At 38.5% G+C, this 16,565-nt stretch overlaps 2 protein-coding genes and 1 long non-coding RNA gene across 9 annotated transcripts; 1 reads left to right on the top strand and 2 right to left on the bottom strand.

Moving 5' to 3' along the window:
- Window positions 1-177: 177 nt before the first annotated feature.
- LOC137177547 (Fc receptor-like protein 5) lies at window positions 178-7,164 on the bottom strand. 7 transcript variants are annotated; one of them, XR_010926206.1, is made up of 12 exons: window positions 6,992-7,162; window positions 6,868-6,894; window positions 6,321-6,602; window positions 5,890-6,186; window positions 4,523-4,795; window positions 4,082-4,414; window positions 3,542-3,595; window positions 3,346-3,456; window positions 3,218-3,242; window positions 1,175-3,106; window positions 980-1,018; window positions 178-427 (listed from the first exon to the last, which is right to left on the bottom strand). XR_010926206.1 is itself a non-coding variant. In XM_067583871.1 (10 exons), the coding sequence occupies exons 1-10, from the start codon at window positions 7,155-7,157 to the stop codon at window positions 3,007-3,009; spliced, it is 1,668 nt and encodes a 555-aa protein (XP_067439972.1). In that variant the 5' UTR covers window positions 7,158-7,162; the 3' UTR covers window positions 178-3,006. The 7 variants fall into 7 exon arrangements, 2 of the variants coding, with proteins under 2 accessions (XP_067439972.1, XP_067439973.1); XR_010926194.1 differs by having other exon boundaries at window positions 980-3,106; XR_010926188.1 differs by having other exon boundaries at window positions 178-1,018.
- On the top strand, window positions 4,776-6,502 carry LOC137177658 (uncharacterized). Its single transcript, XR_010926289.1, has 2 exons — window positions 4,776-4,893; window positions 6,383-6,502. It is a non-coding gene; the product is annotated as an uncharacterized lncRNA (long non-coding RNA).
- Window positions 7,165-7,272: 108 nt separating the features above from the next.
- On the bottom strand, window positions 7,273-15,305 carry tmc8 (transmembrane channel-like 8). The gene is made up of 16 exons (XM_067583870.1): window positions 14,994-15,305; window positions 13,749-13,965; window positions 13,134-13,282; window positions 12,890-13,021; window positions 12,754-12,806; window positions 12,513-12,652; window positions 12,256-12,403; window positions 10,878-11,051; window positions 10,633-10,775; window positions 10,483-10,549; window positions 10,213-10,310; window positions 9,843-10,029; window positions 8,759-8,883; window positions 8,357-8,524; window positions 8,018-8,096; window positions 7,273-7,828 (listed from the first exon to the last, which is right to left on the bottom strand). Exons 1-16 carry the CDS (start codon window positions 15,034-15,036, stop codon window positions 7,688-7,690), a joined length of 2,064 nt encoding a protein of 687 aa, XP_067439971.1. The 5' UTR covers window positions 15,037-15,305; the 3' UTR covers window positions 7,273-7,687.
- Between the last annotated feature and the right edge of the window lie 1,260 nt (window positions 15,306-16,565).

The following is a 16,565-nucleotide window of genomic DNA, read 5'->3' as shown; positions in this document are numbered from 1 at the left end:
CCCTCCCACTCTGTAACATCACCAGAGGAATACGTTCACTCATGCTATAACTGTGAAGGTGTTTTGTACATTTTGAAATGTAAATATCAGAACAAAACAGGTTAAACACAGTGTGACGTGGAAATTAAGCTGTAATCAAGCATCTATTTTTTCATTGAACAAAAAATCAACAAAATATCATTTGAAATTTCCATTTATTTGCAAAAATACATAACAGTATACAATAGATTTGCTCTTGTCCTGTAGTTTGGCTGGAAAATATAATCTCTCATTTTTTGAACTGAATGTTTTTATAAGCAATTTGGTAGTAATAATTGCAGAACAACAGAAAATAAGTACAGATATGAATTTAAATAATGACAATATGCATGAAGAGGTGATCAATTTGGAGAGAGGTATGAGTTCCTCCTGTGTCATCCTGTGATCTCTGAGGTCGAAAGCAGAAAAAGAGAAAGAAGTTATGATGTTGTCCTGTCTATAGCTGATTCAGATGGCTTCCAACATTATTCAAAACAGCAACAAACAATTTCTTTTGAACAGAAATTGGCAGTTTTTATCATTTCCTGAAAGGTTTGGAGATATAAAGTTTCTGGAGGACAGTAGGTAACACTTTATTTGACATGTCTGCAATTTCCAAATAATTTCCTAGAAAGTTTTAAATGATGGAACTATGTAATTCCATACTGTTTAAAGAGAAAAGAGAGGCAAGTTTATTTGTTTTTTGGTTTATTTAGTTACTTGTGTTCAGTTTATAAGCAGTTGTTGATTTCATCTGGAATTGGCTCCATTAAAAGCCAAAATAATATTCACAAAATTTTAATTTACTGTTTGATTGGAAACTTAATTCTCCATTTACAGTGATTTGTATGCTTGACTGTGGAGAAACTTCACATTTTTGCATATTCGGTTGACCTGAAAACTCTCCAAGTTACGCTAGAAAATAATTACTAGTTTTATTAGGAAATGTACCAATACTCACCAGTGCTACCAAATGACATAGATCTTTCCTTGAGCCTTCCTACAAATTTACAATTTATTCACTAGTCTACTTTAAAATATAAATGTCAGTAAGAATGGGTCATAAAGTGTTACCACTTTATGTCATATTTCGCTGATGTAAAATCATTGTGTATATATGCAATGTTGTCTGTTTTGTAGGCTTGTATAGCTCTACCTGATTGTGGACATCACTGTGTGCAGAGTCAAGTCAAGTTTATTTATATAGCTCATGCGACAGGTGTAGACTCAATGTGCTTCAAGATAAAAAGCAAAAAACATAGGCAAATGCAATCATACATGGAAAAAAACATATCAGATAAGAACATAGGAGGTATAAGAATGTAACATAAGAAGGTATTACATATATAAAAACATATAAAATAAGAAGGTATTACAATAAAAAGGGAATAACATAAGAAGGTATTATTATTATTATTATTTAAAAGGGAATAATATTAATAATACTGATTCAAAAATAAAAGTTTTAGCCGTTAACTACATACTTTAAACCTAACTAAAAGCTTGCGAAAAAAGATATGTTTATAGTCTGCTTTTAAAAGAAGACGCTGTTGTGGCAGATTAGTTCATGTGGTAGAGAATTCCAGAGAGTAGGACCATAATGACTGAAGGCACCATATTTAATTTAGAATTTATTCTTGGTATAGTGACGAGACCTTTGCTTGATGATTTAAGATTCCTTAATCCGATGTGTACTCAGTGAGCATGTCAACAATGTAGAAAGGAGCTAAGCTGTTCATAGATTTAAAAACAATGAGAAGTATTTTTAAATCATTTCTTAGTTTTACTGGGAGCCTGTGAAGAGAAGTTAAAGGAGTGATGTGTTCAAACCTTTTGATTTTAGTTAATACTCTGGCTGCAGCATTCTGAATAAGCTGGAGTTTATTTAACAGCTGCTTTGTCGTTCCGGCAAAAAATGCATTACAGTAATCTAGTCTATTAGAAATAAAAGCATGAAACAGCTTTTCAGAGTCTGACTGTGACAAGAAACATCTAACTTTACATGTATTTCTGGGATGATAAAAGGCAGTCTTGGAGATATTAGATATGTGCTTCTGGAAGTTAAGATTAGTATCCAAAATAACTCCTCAAAGTTTTTGACATGCTCACAAGGTTTTACCAACAGGGAAGTTAACAAAGAATGAATCTGGTGCCTCAAAGCCTTGGGACCTACTAAAAGAATCTCTGTTTTGTCCTCATTTATCAGTAAAAAATGTGTGGCCATCCAATATTTGATATTTGCAATGCATTGGATGAGGCCATTCATTGGAGTAAGGTAAGGCAGAAACAGTTATGTATAACTGTATCATCAGCATAGGAGTGATATGAAATATTGTATTGCCGAATGATGGACCCAAGTGGGAGCATATACAAATTAAACAGCAGTGGGCCAAGAACTGACCCTTGAGGGACTCCATATGGAACGCAGACTTTAAGTGATTCAAAGTTACCAATAGAAACAGAAAAAGATCCTCCATTAAAATGGGAAGAAAGCCAATTAAGAACTGTGCCTCTAAGGCCTAAACAGTGTTCTAGGCACTGAAGAAGAATTATATGGTCGACTGTGATGAAGGTTGCATTGCGATCAAGAAGTACAAGAATAGAAACTTTATGGTTGTCTGAAGATTGTTAACAACTCTGACCAGGGCAGTGTCTTTACTGTGGTTAACTCTAAAACCAGACTTCAAACAAATTGTTAGATGACTGATACATATGTAATTGTTGGTATACAACCTTTTCAAGAATTTTTCCCAGGAATGGAAGGTTTGGGATTGGTCGGTAGTTCTCAAAAACACATGGATCAAGATAACTCTTTTTCAACAATGGTGTTATAATAATATGTTTAAGACCTGTGGGGAAGATTCCAGAGAGTAGGGAGGCATTCACAATCTCAAGGACATAATTTACCAAACAGCTAAAAACTTAGTAAGCATTTGGTCAAGAACACATGTTGCAGAACGTAACTGCTGCACCACTTCTTGTAGTTCATCACGTTGAAGAAGAGCAAAGTTGGACAGAGGAAGTATCGGCTTGCCTGTCTCCTGACTGGGATGTGGGTGAAGACATAGGAAATGTATCCAGACTGGGACTAGAAGGTACAAACATTGTTGAACTAGTTGATTTGACTTACAGTACAATAATACACTTACGCTTGCTTAACAACAATAAGCATTAGAAAGTCAACTGAGGTAAAGCTTACTTTGTTGTAACAGTGTGGGCACGAGCTGAGAAGGAAATGAGAAGGGAAAAGAGGAAGAGACATATTTAAGTCAGGTAGAAGTCTCAAGTCAGTTGATTTTTTCCTCACACGTAGACGGGCACACACACCTTGCTCATGGCCAAACTTCTTGTACACACAGGCTACGGCCACAGTCAAAGTGAGAAGAAGGAAGCAGCAGAACACTATGGCGATGACCTCTATGGCAGTTATGAAAACATCTGTGGAAGAGACAAGGCCGGTGAAACATTATATACTTTAATGGCAGCACGTAAGTCATTTAAATATACGATATGTGCTTTTTACTTGGTGGTGTTTCAGTGGAAGATGTTGCTCGTGGCATGGAGTTAAGGATCCTGTCTGATCAAGAGTAAAAAGTATGATGTGGTGAAGAGTGCAGAGACCTCACACAAAGAGGAAATTTATTTTAAAAAGGCACATGTCAAATGTTAAGATGAGTCTGGATTAAGAAGAAATCTAGTTTAGCAGTTGAGAAGTTAGCTTAGCATAAAGACTAAAAACAAGGGGAAACAGCTAGCTTGTCTTTGCCAAAAGGCAACAAAATCTGCCAACCAGCACATCTAAAGCTCACCAATTAACATGTTATATCTTATCTCATGTTTGTTTAATCCGTATAGAGGCAGGCTAGCTGTTTAGCCCTATTTGCAATCTTTATGTTAAGGTAGGCTAAGCAGCTGCTTGCAGAACTGTTAGCTACACAGACATGTGTTGTATCAATCTTCTTGTCTAACTCTCAGCAAGAAAGTGACTATGTATATTTTCTAAAATATAAAACTAATCATTTAATGTTAATTGTATTCAACACCTAGTCTTGATCTTTTCAACCTGTTAGTCGAACCAGGACGGCTGTACTCTCCACCCAGGCACCATAGTCATCATAGCTGTCCCTGGCCCTGCAGCGGTAATACCCAGACTCCTCTGGGCCAAGCTTGGCCAGAATGAGGGTTCGTCTATGGTCAACAAGGGCATAGTGAGGCAAGATGGGCTGAATATGGGAGTCCACATGGGTCACAGGAGGAAGAACAGAGTCGTTCAAGAGCCAGGAGATATAAGGAAAAGTTCCTCTGCTGATTTGGCAGCTCAGCCTGACACCAACCAGTTTTGAGTCAGCTCTGTAAAGATGTTCAACTTCAACTTTTACATCACCCCCGACTGGGACTGATAAAAAGAGAGGAGGGCAATGAGAGAAATATTAATAAAGAGGGGGAAATTAAAGGCAGGGAATCAAAGTAACACATGTTTACTTCACGTCTGTGTAGCTCATACCCACTTCCAGAGTCACAGGCTCACTTAACAACTCCTGCACCTCAGTTTTCACCCGACATCGGGCCATGCCCATGTCCAGACCGGGTACCATGGCAACAGGGAACCAGGCAGCAAGGGATTCAGCCGCTATGACAGCTCCCACTTCCTTGTTGTCTACTGACAGAGAGAAGTTTACTGGAGGAGTCCCTCTTGATGACCAGCAAGTTACATTCCCATGGTAACTGTCTCCCACTTTGGAGATGGAGAAGGAGATCCTTGGTGTTGAAACATGGACTGATGGCAGAATGAAGAGGAGAGAAGATGGGGAGAGTGATGATACAATACATATCAGCCAGTGGTGAAACTTTGTACAAATCTAATCAAAATGTCAGGTGGGTGTACAAATCAGGAGTGTGTGGCCAAAAGTAGATTGTGTACTTTTGGTATGTGGCTGTTTTTACTGTTTTGGGCTAGGCTACTTTGACTGAAGGCAACTCTGAATGATGCAGCATAAATCAAAGACAGTTTTAGACAATTGCTTCCAACTTCATAATTATGCATAGACTCTTTTGGTTTTGAGAAAAAAAAAAATTGTAGTGGCCTTTCATCAAGAATCAAAATCAAACTAAAATCAAACTGATGCCATTGATGCAGCGTGGGCATGTGACGTATGCAGGCAAAAGAAGTCCACTGTCCATGCAAAGTTTTTGTATTTCTGAAGGTTTATTCCTCAAAAACAAGCAAACAAACAAAAGAATAAAGAGATCATGGCTCCTGCTGCCTCTCTTGCTCTAGTAAAAACCCATAGGCCCACCCCAGGTGCATGCTGGTCCTATATAACGTACTTATAACCTCACATGCCCAGTGTTACCCAATTCACAAAACAAAATAAAAACAAAACTAAATACTAGTTAACTAAAACTAAATACGCTAAACAAGCAAATAATTAAACTAAACAAATAATTAGCAAAAGAAAATACTATTGAAATCAAATCTAAATAAACTAAATATTGAGAATCATCAAATAATGCTAATTACCATTAGTAAAACAACAACCAAACTGATAAATAGCTCCTACAACTTTAAAACTATGTTTTACGTTGGACAACTAAAATCTGCCCAAAATTTGGTCAATTGAAAAAGTTGAGTTGAGTGAGGAATTCATATTCTTTTCTACTAAAAGTGCTGTTAATATTGACATCAGCAAAACAAAAACATTTGTTGGGTATATTTTATGTAGGGTTTTTAAATGTATTTCTCTAGCCCAATTGGATATACAGAATTTATATGGTAATGACCAAGTTTTATTCCAGTCAATTTTCTCAATTCCACCTTCCTGCAAATCTTCAATCTACTGTGCTGCATTTGCATTTTTTATGGATTTATACCTTTGACCTCCACCTTGACCTCTGTGCTGCTGGAAAACCTCCTGAAGTTCTGCACGCTGGACCAAGCCATGCAGTAATAGTACCCAGCATGCCCTGGAGTCACCTTCTCCATCACTAGCTTGTTCCCAGTGGCGTGCAGTAAAGAAGAGGTTGAAGGCGTTATTTCCTTCCTGTTGAAAAACCACGTGTAGGAAAGGTGGGAGCCCTTTGTGACATCACAGCTCAGAACAATGCGTGAGCCCTCAAATGCGACTGGGGGGAAGGGCTCAGAGTTCACTCTGGTCATTGATGCTGGAACTAGAAGTGAGGGAATGATAGACGGTTGGGGAGGAGAGGAAGAGGTCAAGTTTGAGGTGATTGTCTCAAGTAAAATAACCAGGACTTAAAAGCTCTAACAAGATAAATACTTTCTCTGTGTGTCTGGTACTCACTGACTACACTTAGCCTGATCTTGTTGCTAATTCCTGTGCCTTCCCCTGTCTTTGCCTCGCAGTGGTATGACCCCTCTGATGTCATAGTGACCTTTTGGAAGAATGCTGCAGGTTGGTCCCCTTGGAGATCGGTGCCTGTGGCTATCCGCAGCCCACCATCCTTCATCAGCTCATAGGTGACTGGCAGAGAGGAGTCAGGCGCAATACACCGGAAAACCACCCCCGAGCCGAGGTAGGCCTTGTCAGGACCAGTAAGCACTGGGCGAAGAGAGACTGATCCACCTTAAGAAAGAAATTTACTTACATGAACATGAATACAGTACCTTTTGGAAAAAATGTTGGTTCAGGTTTTAAAGAGAGTTTAGAGACATACAGTCACCAAATTATCTTATTTCTTTTTGCACATATATAGAATGTTAAGAGATAAAAGAAAACCAAGCTCCTGAACTAATAGCACACACTATAATGCAGCAACTATCCAAAAAGTTCTGAACCAGAAAACACACAAAAGAGCTCCGCATCTTAAGCACCACTTTGACAAACTTACTTATCTTGACGAACACATTTGCCAGAGCTGAAAAATAAAATCAACAACAGGATCTAATAAGAATATCAGTCCATTAAACGATTCATTTATGCAGCTATTTTAAATAAATTTTCGACTAACTCACCCAAAATTGGCAATAAATTCAGCGCCTGTAGTTTCTTCATAACAAACAGTGGTCTGCAATTATCTCTGACATGGTTTCTCTGGCTCGAGTGTGTGTGTGTATGTGTGTGTGTGTGTGTGTGTGTGTGTGTGTGTGTGTATGTGTGTGTGTGTGTGTGTGTGTGCATGTATGTGTGTGTGTAAAGACTAGGGGTGTTACACATGTGTTGCAAGTAGATAACATATTAGGCTGCATGTTTGGCTTCGTTTTCACTCCAATAAAGCTTAAAAATACACAAACCACAAGTTGTATCAGCATTATATTTGAAAAACATTCACAGTTAATTGGATACAGTTAAAGTGACATTTTGGAGCACAACTAGAAATACTGAGTATAATATAAATATATTTATACACATACATTCATTTATATTTCATTTACAATGAAAAAACTGAGATCTCACAGTCTACAAATATAAGACAACACTGTAAAATGAAATGATAAGACATTAAAAAACTAAATTGTCAAGCATTTTAAGCACATAAAAAGGATGTCAAAATGACCAAAAGTAGAAAAACATCTCAAAAAAGTGTGCAGATTTGTATATAATGTAACTGGAAAAGTATGAGTTCTTGACTTTCAAGACAATGAAATGTTTCAGCAAGACTTTATTTTTAAGTGCAAGACAGGCCTGACAGCTTGGGGACTTTACAGAGTTTAACTGTGTGGAGTGGGGTCGTTATAGTGGCTGAGGGGGACATCCTCCTTGAAGCCTGCAGAACGGACTTGGCGGGGGTTCTTATGACGTCTGAGCATTGTGGTGTGCTGTTTCACCAGGAAACGCTTATCTGAACTGCTCTGTGAAGTTAACACATACACACATTATGAGACACACAGATAAAAAAAAAGTATAAAACACTAATAGACCCCAGCATAAATAATTCACTTGCAACAACCAAACCAGTTGGGTGTAACTTGCATATTTCCTCTCCTTGTTTCTGTGACGAATGTGTAGGTATGTGAGATGTCTGGTGACATGTGACTTACCATAACCAGCATATCTTTCAGTCTCTCGATGGCCTTCTGATTGGCTCGTCTCCGTGACACATATGAGGTTAAGATTATACTGAGGAAACAGAACGTGTTTCATGTCACATTCAAAGACTGCACTGGCAGATCAGATGACAGAACATTATGTTTATTTTAAAACAGCTTGTATTCATTCATTATCAGTACTGTTAATGTGTTTGTGATTGTGTACAGTAAGGTTTTAGTCCTCTCATCAAAAAGTGCTGTAGACTGAAACAGTCTTAGGGATGGGTATACTTGTTTTCCTTTCAAACTAGAAAAAAAAAAATCACATTGCAAAAACAATTGCATACTTACATCTCAGCTAGTAGGAGCGGTATGGCGAAGGCCTCAGATGCCAGGTAGTGGAGAGTAGACTGTGCCAGGCTAGGGAGACTTTTCACACACTTTTCAGTCGCATTAAACACAGTTTTTCCTTCTCCAAATGGACTACAAGAGGACGATGAAAAGCTCCCGGAAAGGAAACTGGAGGAACAAAGTGGAGAAATGAGGCGTGGAGAAAAGTAAAATAGAAATGTGATGTTCCCTTATAGTGCTAAAACAGCAATTAGGTTTTTATACTAACAATTAAACGACTATAGGCACAAATAGGGTACACTGAAAACAAACACTGTTACATGTAGACAGCTTATGTGACAGATAATATGTTGTCTGTAACAATAACTGTCAAAGTACAAAATCACAATTAAAAAAAAGTACATTTCTATGCTCAGAGTGGTTGCAGCCATGAGGAGGCCGAGCAGCAGCATGAAGTGGAATAAAACCGAGGAGTTGGAGGCTCGAATCATCCTCTGTTCTGCCACACAGCACCGCAGCACCGTGAACTGAAGACAGTGTTAGAGAGAGACATGGACACACTATTAAAAACTGTACATCTTACAAACCATTTCAGAACAGACGTGGAGAAATATGAAAAGAGAAATAGAGACGCTGTTTTACTTAAAGGAATAGTTCACCATTTTGGGGAAACTTTCTTAATTGCTTTCTCTCCGGGAGTTAGATAAGAAGATGAATACCACTCTTATATCTCTGCGTTATATGAAGCTTGAGTCAGGAGACAATTGGCTTAGCTTAGCATAAAGACTTCAAACAGGAGGAAACTGCTAACCTGTCTCTGTCCAAAAGTAACCAAATCTACCAGTCAGCATCTCCAAAACTCACCAATTAACACTTTATAATCTTGTTTTCTTACAAAGGAAACAACATTATGTGCCAGATTATTTCTTGTCCAGGCACAGTGACTTTGTGGCAACCGCTTGCTGACAACTGGACTCCAGGAAGTCACTGCACCCAACCAGGAAATAGTTTGGCACATAACCCCTGTAAAACCACAAATTTACAAATTTTTACACTTTTTGTTTGGATTGAACAAGATCTAACATGTTAATCAGTGAGCTTTAGAGGTACTGGTGGGCAGATTTTGTTACTTGGAGACAGACAAAAATTACACAGGTAACAATCTTCCCATCCAACTCTCGGTTGAAAAGAAACAATAAGTGTATTTCCCCAACTTTTCCAAAATCATTCCTTTGAGAAAATGTTGATTGTTGTTGTTGATTCGCAGCTGCACAAAACTCATTATTTGACTAAACAAATAATAAAAGAATGTCAGAATCTTGATTTATTGATCTCTATTCCATTTGTTGTAACCATCATTTACTGTTGTGTATGTGAGGTTATATGTTGTATCATTTTAAAACAACAACTTTCATCAAGAGACACAGAGGAATAATAATAATAATATATCCTAGTTGCTCCATAACTCTGATGTGTTTCAGCCAACCTTCTTGATGTAGAACGTCATTATCAGTATGACAATTCCTATCAGAGGCAGCAGAGGGCAGTAGTAGACTCCCACCCAGGACACTGTTTGAATATACACCAGATCCAGCACATTGAAAGGGATCAGAAAGTGCTGTTTCCCTGACAGCCGGGCCAGTAAGGACGAGGGGTACTTCTCCTGTAGCACCCTGTCAGACAGAGAAAAGATAAGTTAATTCATCCTGAGTACGACTTGTAGCACAATTGAGCTTGAAACTGTTCCTAGATTAGCCAAACTGCTGTAGAATCTTCTCAAGGAAGACATGAAACATTGATCTTTTCTTTCACACCACTAACGATGACTAAAAAAGAAAGAACTGTTGCAAACCCACTTCCTGGGGTAGTTCAAGAGGAAGGCGTTGCAGAAAGTGGTGAGGAAGTTAAAGATGCAAAGCTTGTACATCTCTCTACCAATCTCGTTCTCTCTGCACTGTAGGAACCAAAGAAATGAGGAGAGGTTAAAAACACTTGAAAACTTATATCAGGGATCCACATATCAGTCCTGAAAGTCTGACTCAGAGACAGACAGCATTACTTTGTGCCTGAAGTCTCATTAAAGCTCAGTGTGTTGGACCTTGAAACATGAATGTCTCTCAACTCACTTCACATGGTTTTTTGATGACAAAAACTAAGAAGATCCCCAGGGAGGCCAGCTTCAAGAAGATGCTCCTGAAGAAAAGACAGAGTGAATCCATGCAGGTGTGTGTGTGTATATGTAGGTTTCCCTGTTCTTATCTTCCTGTGTACCTTACCTCATGAGGGTGATATTGACCTGCGTGGTGAAAGAGTAATCTTCAAAAGATGAGATCTTACGGAAGATGTGAGGGAGGAATAGGTTGACGAAAGTGATGGTGAATGGAGGGAGGTATTGGAGGAGCAGACTGACCAACGGTGACTGGGAGGGATCCACCAAGGGAGCACAGTCAGGGATGTCAGAAATTAAAAGTTATACACCAAGAGCTCAAATTATCCAGGATATTCAGCACAAAAGCCTTACCATGTGCTGCTGAGACTGTGACTTGACCGTGGCAAAGAAGATGAGGTAGAAGGCTCCAATCAGCAGAAATAGAACAAGCAGGTTGAGGATGAACCTGAGCAGATAGAGATGTGCCCACTGTCTGAACGTCCTCCGAGCCTCACGCATGGAGAAACGCTGCTCCTCCAGGAACAGCTGAGGAGACGCAGAGAAACATACAGGAAGACTTTAGCTAGTCCTTGTCATAAAGGGCATCACAGATACTAAAACGCAGAAGGACATGGCAAGAGCTCCGAGAAACAGTGTATGAATTTATCCTTATTGTTAAAATGTCTTCCATCCAAATATCCTCATCTGCCTCTTGTGGCTTTTTTTTCATTACACAGGTGGACACACTGTATGTATGGGCATGGATGTGAGTGTGTGTGTGTGCATGCATCTGTTTTGTGCACACTTGGAAGCAGGGTGGGAAACCAACCATCTGCAGTAGCTGGTGAATACCATCTTTATCAGCTATTGTAAATGAAAATAACAAGTAGGAAACTGTTTTTACAACAAATTAAATGTTACTTTGTTCCTGATACACAAAGGTGCTTACTGTTCTCCAGATTTGGAGTCTGAGAATTAAAGGATAGGTTCACAATTTTTCAAGTTTATCCTAAAACAATATCAGGTGTTCACATGAACATAATTACATACAAACGAAAACCATGAGAAGATCCCTTCATAATGTACTTTCAATGAAAGCGATGGTTATTTGAAGCTAATATGAAGCTTCAGCCATCCAAATTAGTCAAATCAAGTTAATATCTTTCAAAGTTAAATTCTTTTTAGTGCCAAATTCCCTCTTTTTGTTACGATCTTTCCACTGCAACTGAACAGGAAAACAATGTCCACTGAGGCACAAAGAGGAATCTGTGGAAAATATCCACTTTATTTGGCTAACTCAAAAAGCTGAAGCCTCATATTAACCTCAGATAAACTTTTAAATACATTCTTGCTCAAAATGAGATTTTGTCCCCATCACTTACATCGTAAGAACATTTGGAGCAAATCTTCTAATGGTCAGTATGAAAAGGAGGAATGATTACAGCGAGCAAAACCTTTCAATGTTCATATTGGCACCTGACTGTTGTTTTGAAACAGACATGGAAAATTGTGAACCTGTCCTTTAACAGACAAGCCCTGAATAAATGAGTTGAGAAACAACCAATGCTGATGTTTCCATACAGTGAGGGTTCACTGAATGGTTTGATGGTTATGAAACCATTCAACCCAACTGAACACCTACAGTTTTGGAGAATTTAGGCGGGCCTGTTAAACACTTAGTTGCTAGTCTTTGGTTTGTGTGGAGAAGATTGGCATCATGCATGGTGGCACGGTATGTGCGTCTATTCACCTTGAGGTCGTTTCTGATGAAGCTGCGTTCGAGAGTCGCTGCAGTAGGACACTGGATGGTGAAGTCCCAGCCACAGAAGATCTTATAGGTCACATTCATACTGTAACGCTTCCCCAGCATCCACGTGTGCTTGTAGCCAACTATCGTTCTATTGGAAAGGTTTACAGGTGGATGGACACTTTCTTTAAGATGTACAGAAAAATGGTTATTGAAACTTTTTTTTTTTTTTTTTTGCTGTGTTGTCACGGACCACTGACCTGCGGACCACCATGATGGCACTAAGGAAGAGGATGGTGAGGATTCCAGCGAGGTACAGTAGAGGTGTATTCAAGCATTTAAAATCAAGGCAACCATGCCTATAGAACGCAACAAACACTGCAGAACGATTCAGGCAGCCCTGGAGGGAGGAAAGGAGAATAAATTACACGAAGCAAAACATATATAAATAAATAAAAAGATATACTACACACACACACACACACAAGCAAAAAACTTTACCGTTCCCAGAACGAAATCCAATACAGTGCAATTTTCTCCAAACTTCAAAAGTTCTGTAAAATCACAGAGAACAACAAAACTGTGTATCTGTGTATTTCTAATTACTGAAACCTGTTATTACAGATAGCGGACTCACCACAGTTGCTCCTGCTATAAAACGTTGTAGGCCCCAGAATGAAACCCCATATGAGAGCACAGTAGAGTATGTTCAAGAAAATCAGATATCTGAGGAAAACAAAGTAGGCCTTCACGCCTATGCCAAACCTGCCTGCAACAGAACAGTGAGTGATTTCAATTATGCTTCATGAAATAAAGTTTGTCTAAAGCACACTTACTACCAGTAGGTGCAAAATCCATATCATGTACTGCAGGTGTCTTACCCTGAATGGTACGGAGAGTGTGTTGCCATGGCAACAGGCTTGCTAAAGCTCCTCCCAGCTGTTCCCACGCCCTCTTCCTGTAGATACTCTGGCTGCGCCTCCAGGACTCCCAAAAACCAATATTGCTGGTTTGCATCTTCCTCCTCTGCCTGAAAAGCAGTTTTAATATATATCATGTGTTTTTTCTTAAATTTCCATATTTATATTTTCTGTTTGTATGTGAATTACTGAATGACTGTGTATTTTTAGGCCCTTAAAAAGTGCTGAAATACAAAAATCTGAGGAAACATCACTTCATAGCTAAACTGGACATTCATAGACACTCCAACAGACACTCAACCTGTAATGAATGTTCATATGTGGACAAATCCTCATTTTCATTTCAAGGGTTTACAAGCCAAAAATGTTTGGACAACTAGTGTAAGAGAAAAAGGTTAAGAAAATAGAATATTGTACTATGTGGGTAACTTAATAAAATCTAATTTTTATTCAGATCTATGATGCTACATATTGTGCTAGAAGAGGTGGCAGCATGGACGTCTTCCTGGAGAATATCAGAATAATATGTAGAATGAGAATAAGCAGGTTTGAGGAATGTGTAATAAGTTTGCACACCTGGCATCTCTCTTCCCCTGAATACACATGGCCAGGCTCCTGAGCGGCTGCATGGACGCCTTGTCTCTGGGTCCTCTGGTCAGGTGGCCATGGCCGAGCTGCTCCTCCGGCCTGTTCTGCTCAGCCCGGGTGGCCTGAACGCTGGGCAGCTGGTCAAATATTTCTGTCTGATAGTACTCACAGGAGTCCGCGGACAGGGTGGAAATAGTGCTCTCATCTGGGGTGAGAATGACAAATGAACGCTGATTACAGTATGTGTTTACTTATCTCAGCTTTTGTTAAAGGCTGTACAGTATGTAGGCATTAATCATTACAGATTAATAAGTTAATTATTTTCTTGATTAATTGATAAATTGTTGTGTCTATAAAATGTCAGAAAATAGTGAATAATCTCCATCACAGTTTTCTGGAGCCCAAGGTCAAGTTTTCAAATGTCTTTTTTTGTCCCAAACCCCAAAATATTCAGTTTACAACAATATAAAACAGAGAATGGCAGCACATCCTCACATTTGAAGAGCTGGAACAAGCAGATGTTTGGCGTTTCTGTAAATGGTTTAATTATCGACACAGTTGCTGATTAATTTTCTTATGATCGATTAATTGACAAATCATTTGAGCATTAGCTGTTTGTTTGATCTGACTAGTTAATTATATTATGTTTGGATACAACATGTTTGCCTTCCTTCCTCTTTTTTTTTCTCTTGCCTGTTTGTAATGTAAGTGGTGTGTTGTAAGCCAATGTTAGTTGCGTACATCTGAAAGTATTTGAATTCATAGATCATGCAAGTGTGTTCTTTTTTAACAACAGCAACAAATATGTCAAAAAGATCCTCGACTGATGAAATACTAAAATTGAACCCTCTGTAAGATATTTGTATGAATTGGACCTGAGCAGGGTTGACATGTTGGCTCGGTGTTTATCATAGTTGCTTTGCAGTATTAAACTAGTATGTTTGATTCTTGCTTCGGGCCTTTTTTCTGTGTGGAGGCTGCATGTTATCAAGAGTATCAGCTGGTCTCTCCCCACAGTATGCCAGATGGTTTACATGTACTGTAGTTCTGGATGTGACTGAGTGCAATAATGGTGTGGCATGTCAGTAATAAACCAGCCTATTTGCAAACACACATTCACACATACTGTATAGAGACAATGTTGAGCAAGCAAGTAGTCGTCTCTCTCTCACACACATGAATATATGACAAATACAGAGACACATTTCTATTATTTTTCTGTTTTTCTGTTACCTGATAAGAGTCTCGAGAAGCTGACGGGGTTGCGCTCTTCCATTTTTTCTCCCTGAACTTCCTCTTCAATAAAAAATGTTCACATGAAACAAACGCATGCCAACAAACATCTCCACCCGAGCTTTTACTTCCGCTATCTGCATAAAAATATAACGCTTTGGGCCTCACAGCAGCGTTACACTGAAGACCCCTGAGCAGCTGGTCTGGAGTTGCTTTTGTTCCTTGAGTCCAGTTAGTGCTGCTCACATTCTGACAGGTGGAGCAGAAGCCTGATCTGTCCACGCATAGACTGACTAACCACAGCTGAATTTGACATCTCACAGGAAATCACATGACAGGATGCAGAAACTAGTGTTGTATTAGTGGTTTAAAAATACCATAAATAATTTCATTGGACTGGACATAAGTGAGAGACAAATGTTGAAGTCCATAATTAAATGAGTAAACCTCAACTGTAGATGACAGTAACACAGACTGTTGATTGACATGTTTAGGTTTACAGTTTAATTTTATTTTCTACTTTTCAAATACTATCTAATGATTTATTATGCAATCTGGTCTCTTTTGGTTCTTCTGTAGTAGTGGTTGCTATAGACATGATGTACATTGGGCAATGCCCCATGATTTGGAAACTGACATTTAAATCTAACGTATGAAATGATGTTGCAGAAAGGCATCAGTCCACCCACTTACCACACCACAAAGACGTCTGAGGCTTCCAGTCAGCACCATTTACAAAGAAACATGAGCATGGGTGTCATTTCTTGTGTGCTATTTCAACATACTGTGTTTCAATTCCAGAAACAAATCAGCTTTCACACAAAAAGATCGTCCTCATTTACACAGAAACTTGAGCATGATATATGGAAACAGTGATGCTTTTGAGATAAAAGATTTTCTCTACCTGCTTGTTCTGACCCAGCACACATTGGGAAAGCAGTGGTATTCAAGTCTTTTACTGAAGTGAAAGTAGCAGTATCTCAAAATAAAAATACTCCAAATAGTAATACTACATGTAGAATTACTATGTTCAAAATTACTTGCAGTAAATGCAAGTACAGACTGTATTAGCAGCAAACGTAGAACTTTAATTTATTATCACTGATTCATTATTGTGTATGCAGTCTGTTATGTTGTAGCTGGTAGAAGTAATGCTGTTTTTTACTTTATATACTGATTGGTAGTTTAATCTATATCGATACATTGTATTTTATAAACTGATAATATTTTTATATGTAAAACCTTGATTTTCAATGTTAACGGTAACAGTTGTCAAACACATGTAGTTCAGTGTTACAATATTTGCCTTTGAAATGTATAAAAAAGTAAAGTAAAAGTACCTCAAAACTTTACTTAAGTACAGAACCCAGATATGAGATATTGTACATAAATACAGATTTGGACCCATCAGTTTTGACTTCAAATGTGAAATAATTCTAAAAATTTAGTTATGACCTTTTACTCAACAGTGAAGTAAAGTGACTGAGTAAGATAGGGCAGGTCATTCTGAAAACAGCCTCACGCAGGCTATCCAAGTGGTTTCAGAGATAGGCAGGGTGTGACCAGGTATGT

Source organism: Thunnus thynnus, chromosome 3 (assembly GCF_963924715.1).
Source record: "Thunnus thynnus chromosome 3, fThuThy2.1, whole genome shotgun sequence".
In the NCBI taxonomy this organism is placed as follows: domain Eukaryota; kingdom Metazoa; phylum Chordata; class Actinopteri; order Scombriformes; family Scombridae; genus Thunnus; species Thunnus thynnus.
This window is presented reverse-complemented; position numbering and strand designations above follow the sequence as displayed.

Bases quoted from the DNA above. Each gene is read 5' to 3' on its own strand.
- LOC137177547 (XM_067583871.1), bottom strand. From the start codon at position 7,157: ATGCACACACACACACACACACACACATACACACACACACACACACAC. The intron at 6,603-6,867 runs GTAAGTTTGTCA...TTCTTTCTTAAG, and splicing joins AAATGTGTTCGTCAAGATAA to GTGGATCAGTCTCTCTTCGC. The intron at 3,107-3,217 runs GTAAGCTTTACC...TGTACCTTCTAG, and splicing joins GCCCACACTGTTACAACAAA to TCCCAGTCTGGATACATTTC.
- tmc8 (XM_067583870.1), bottom strand. From the start codon at position 15,036: ATGGAAGAGCGCAACCCCGTCAGCTTCTCGAGACTCTTATCAG. The intron at 10,550-10,632 runs GTAAGGTACACA...TCTTTTCTTCAG, and splicing joins GTCAATATCACCCTCATGAG to GAGCATCTTCTTGAAGCTGG. The intron at 10,311-10,482 runs GTGAGTTGAGAG...TGGTTCCTACAG, and splicing joins TCATCAAAAAACCATGTGAA to TGCAGAGAGAACGAGATTGG.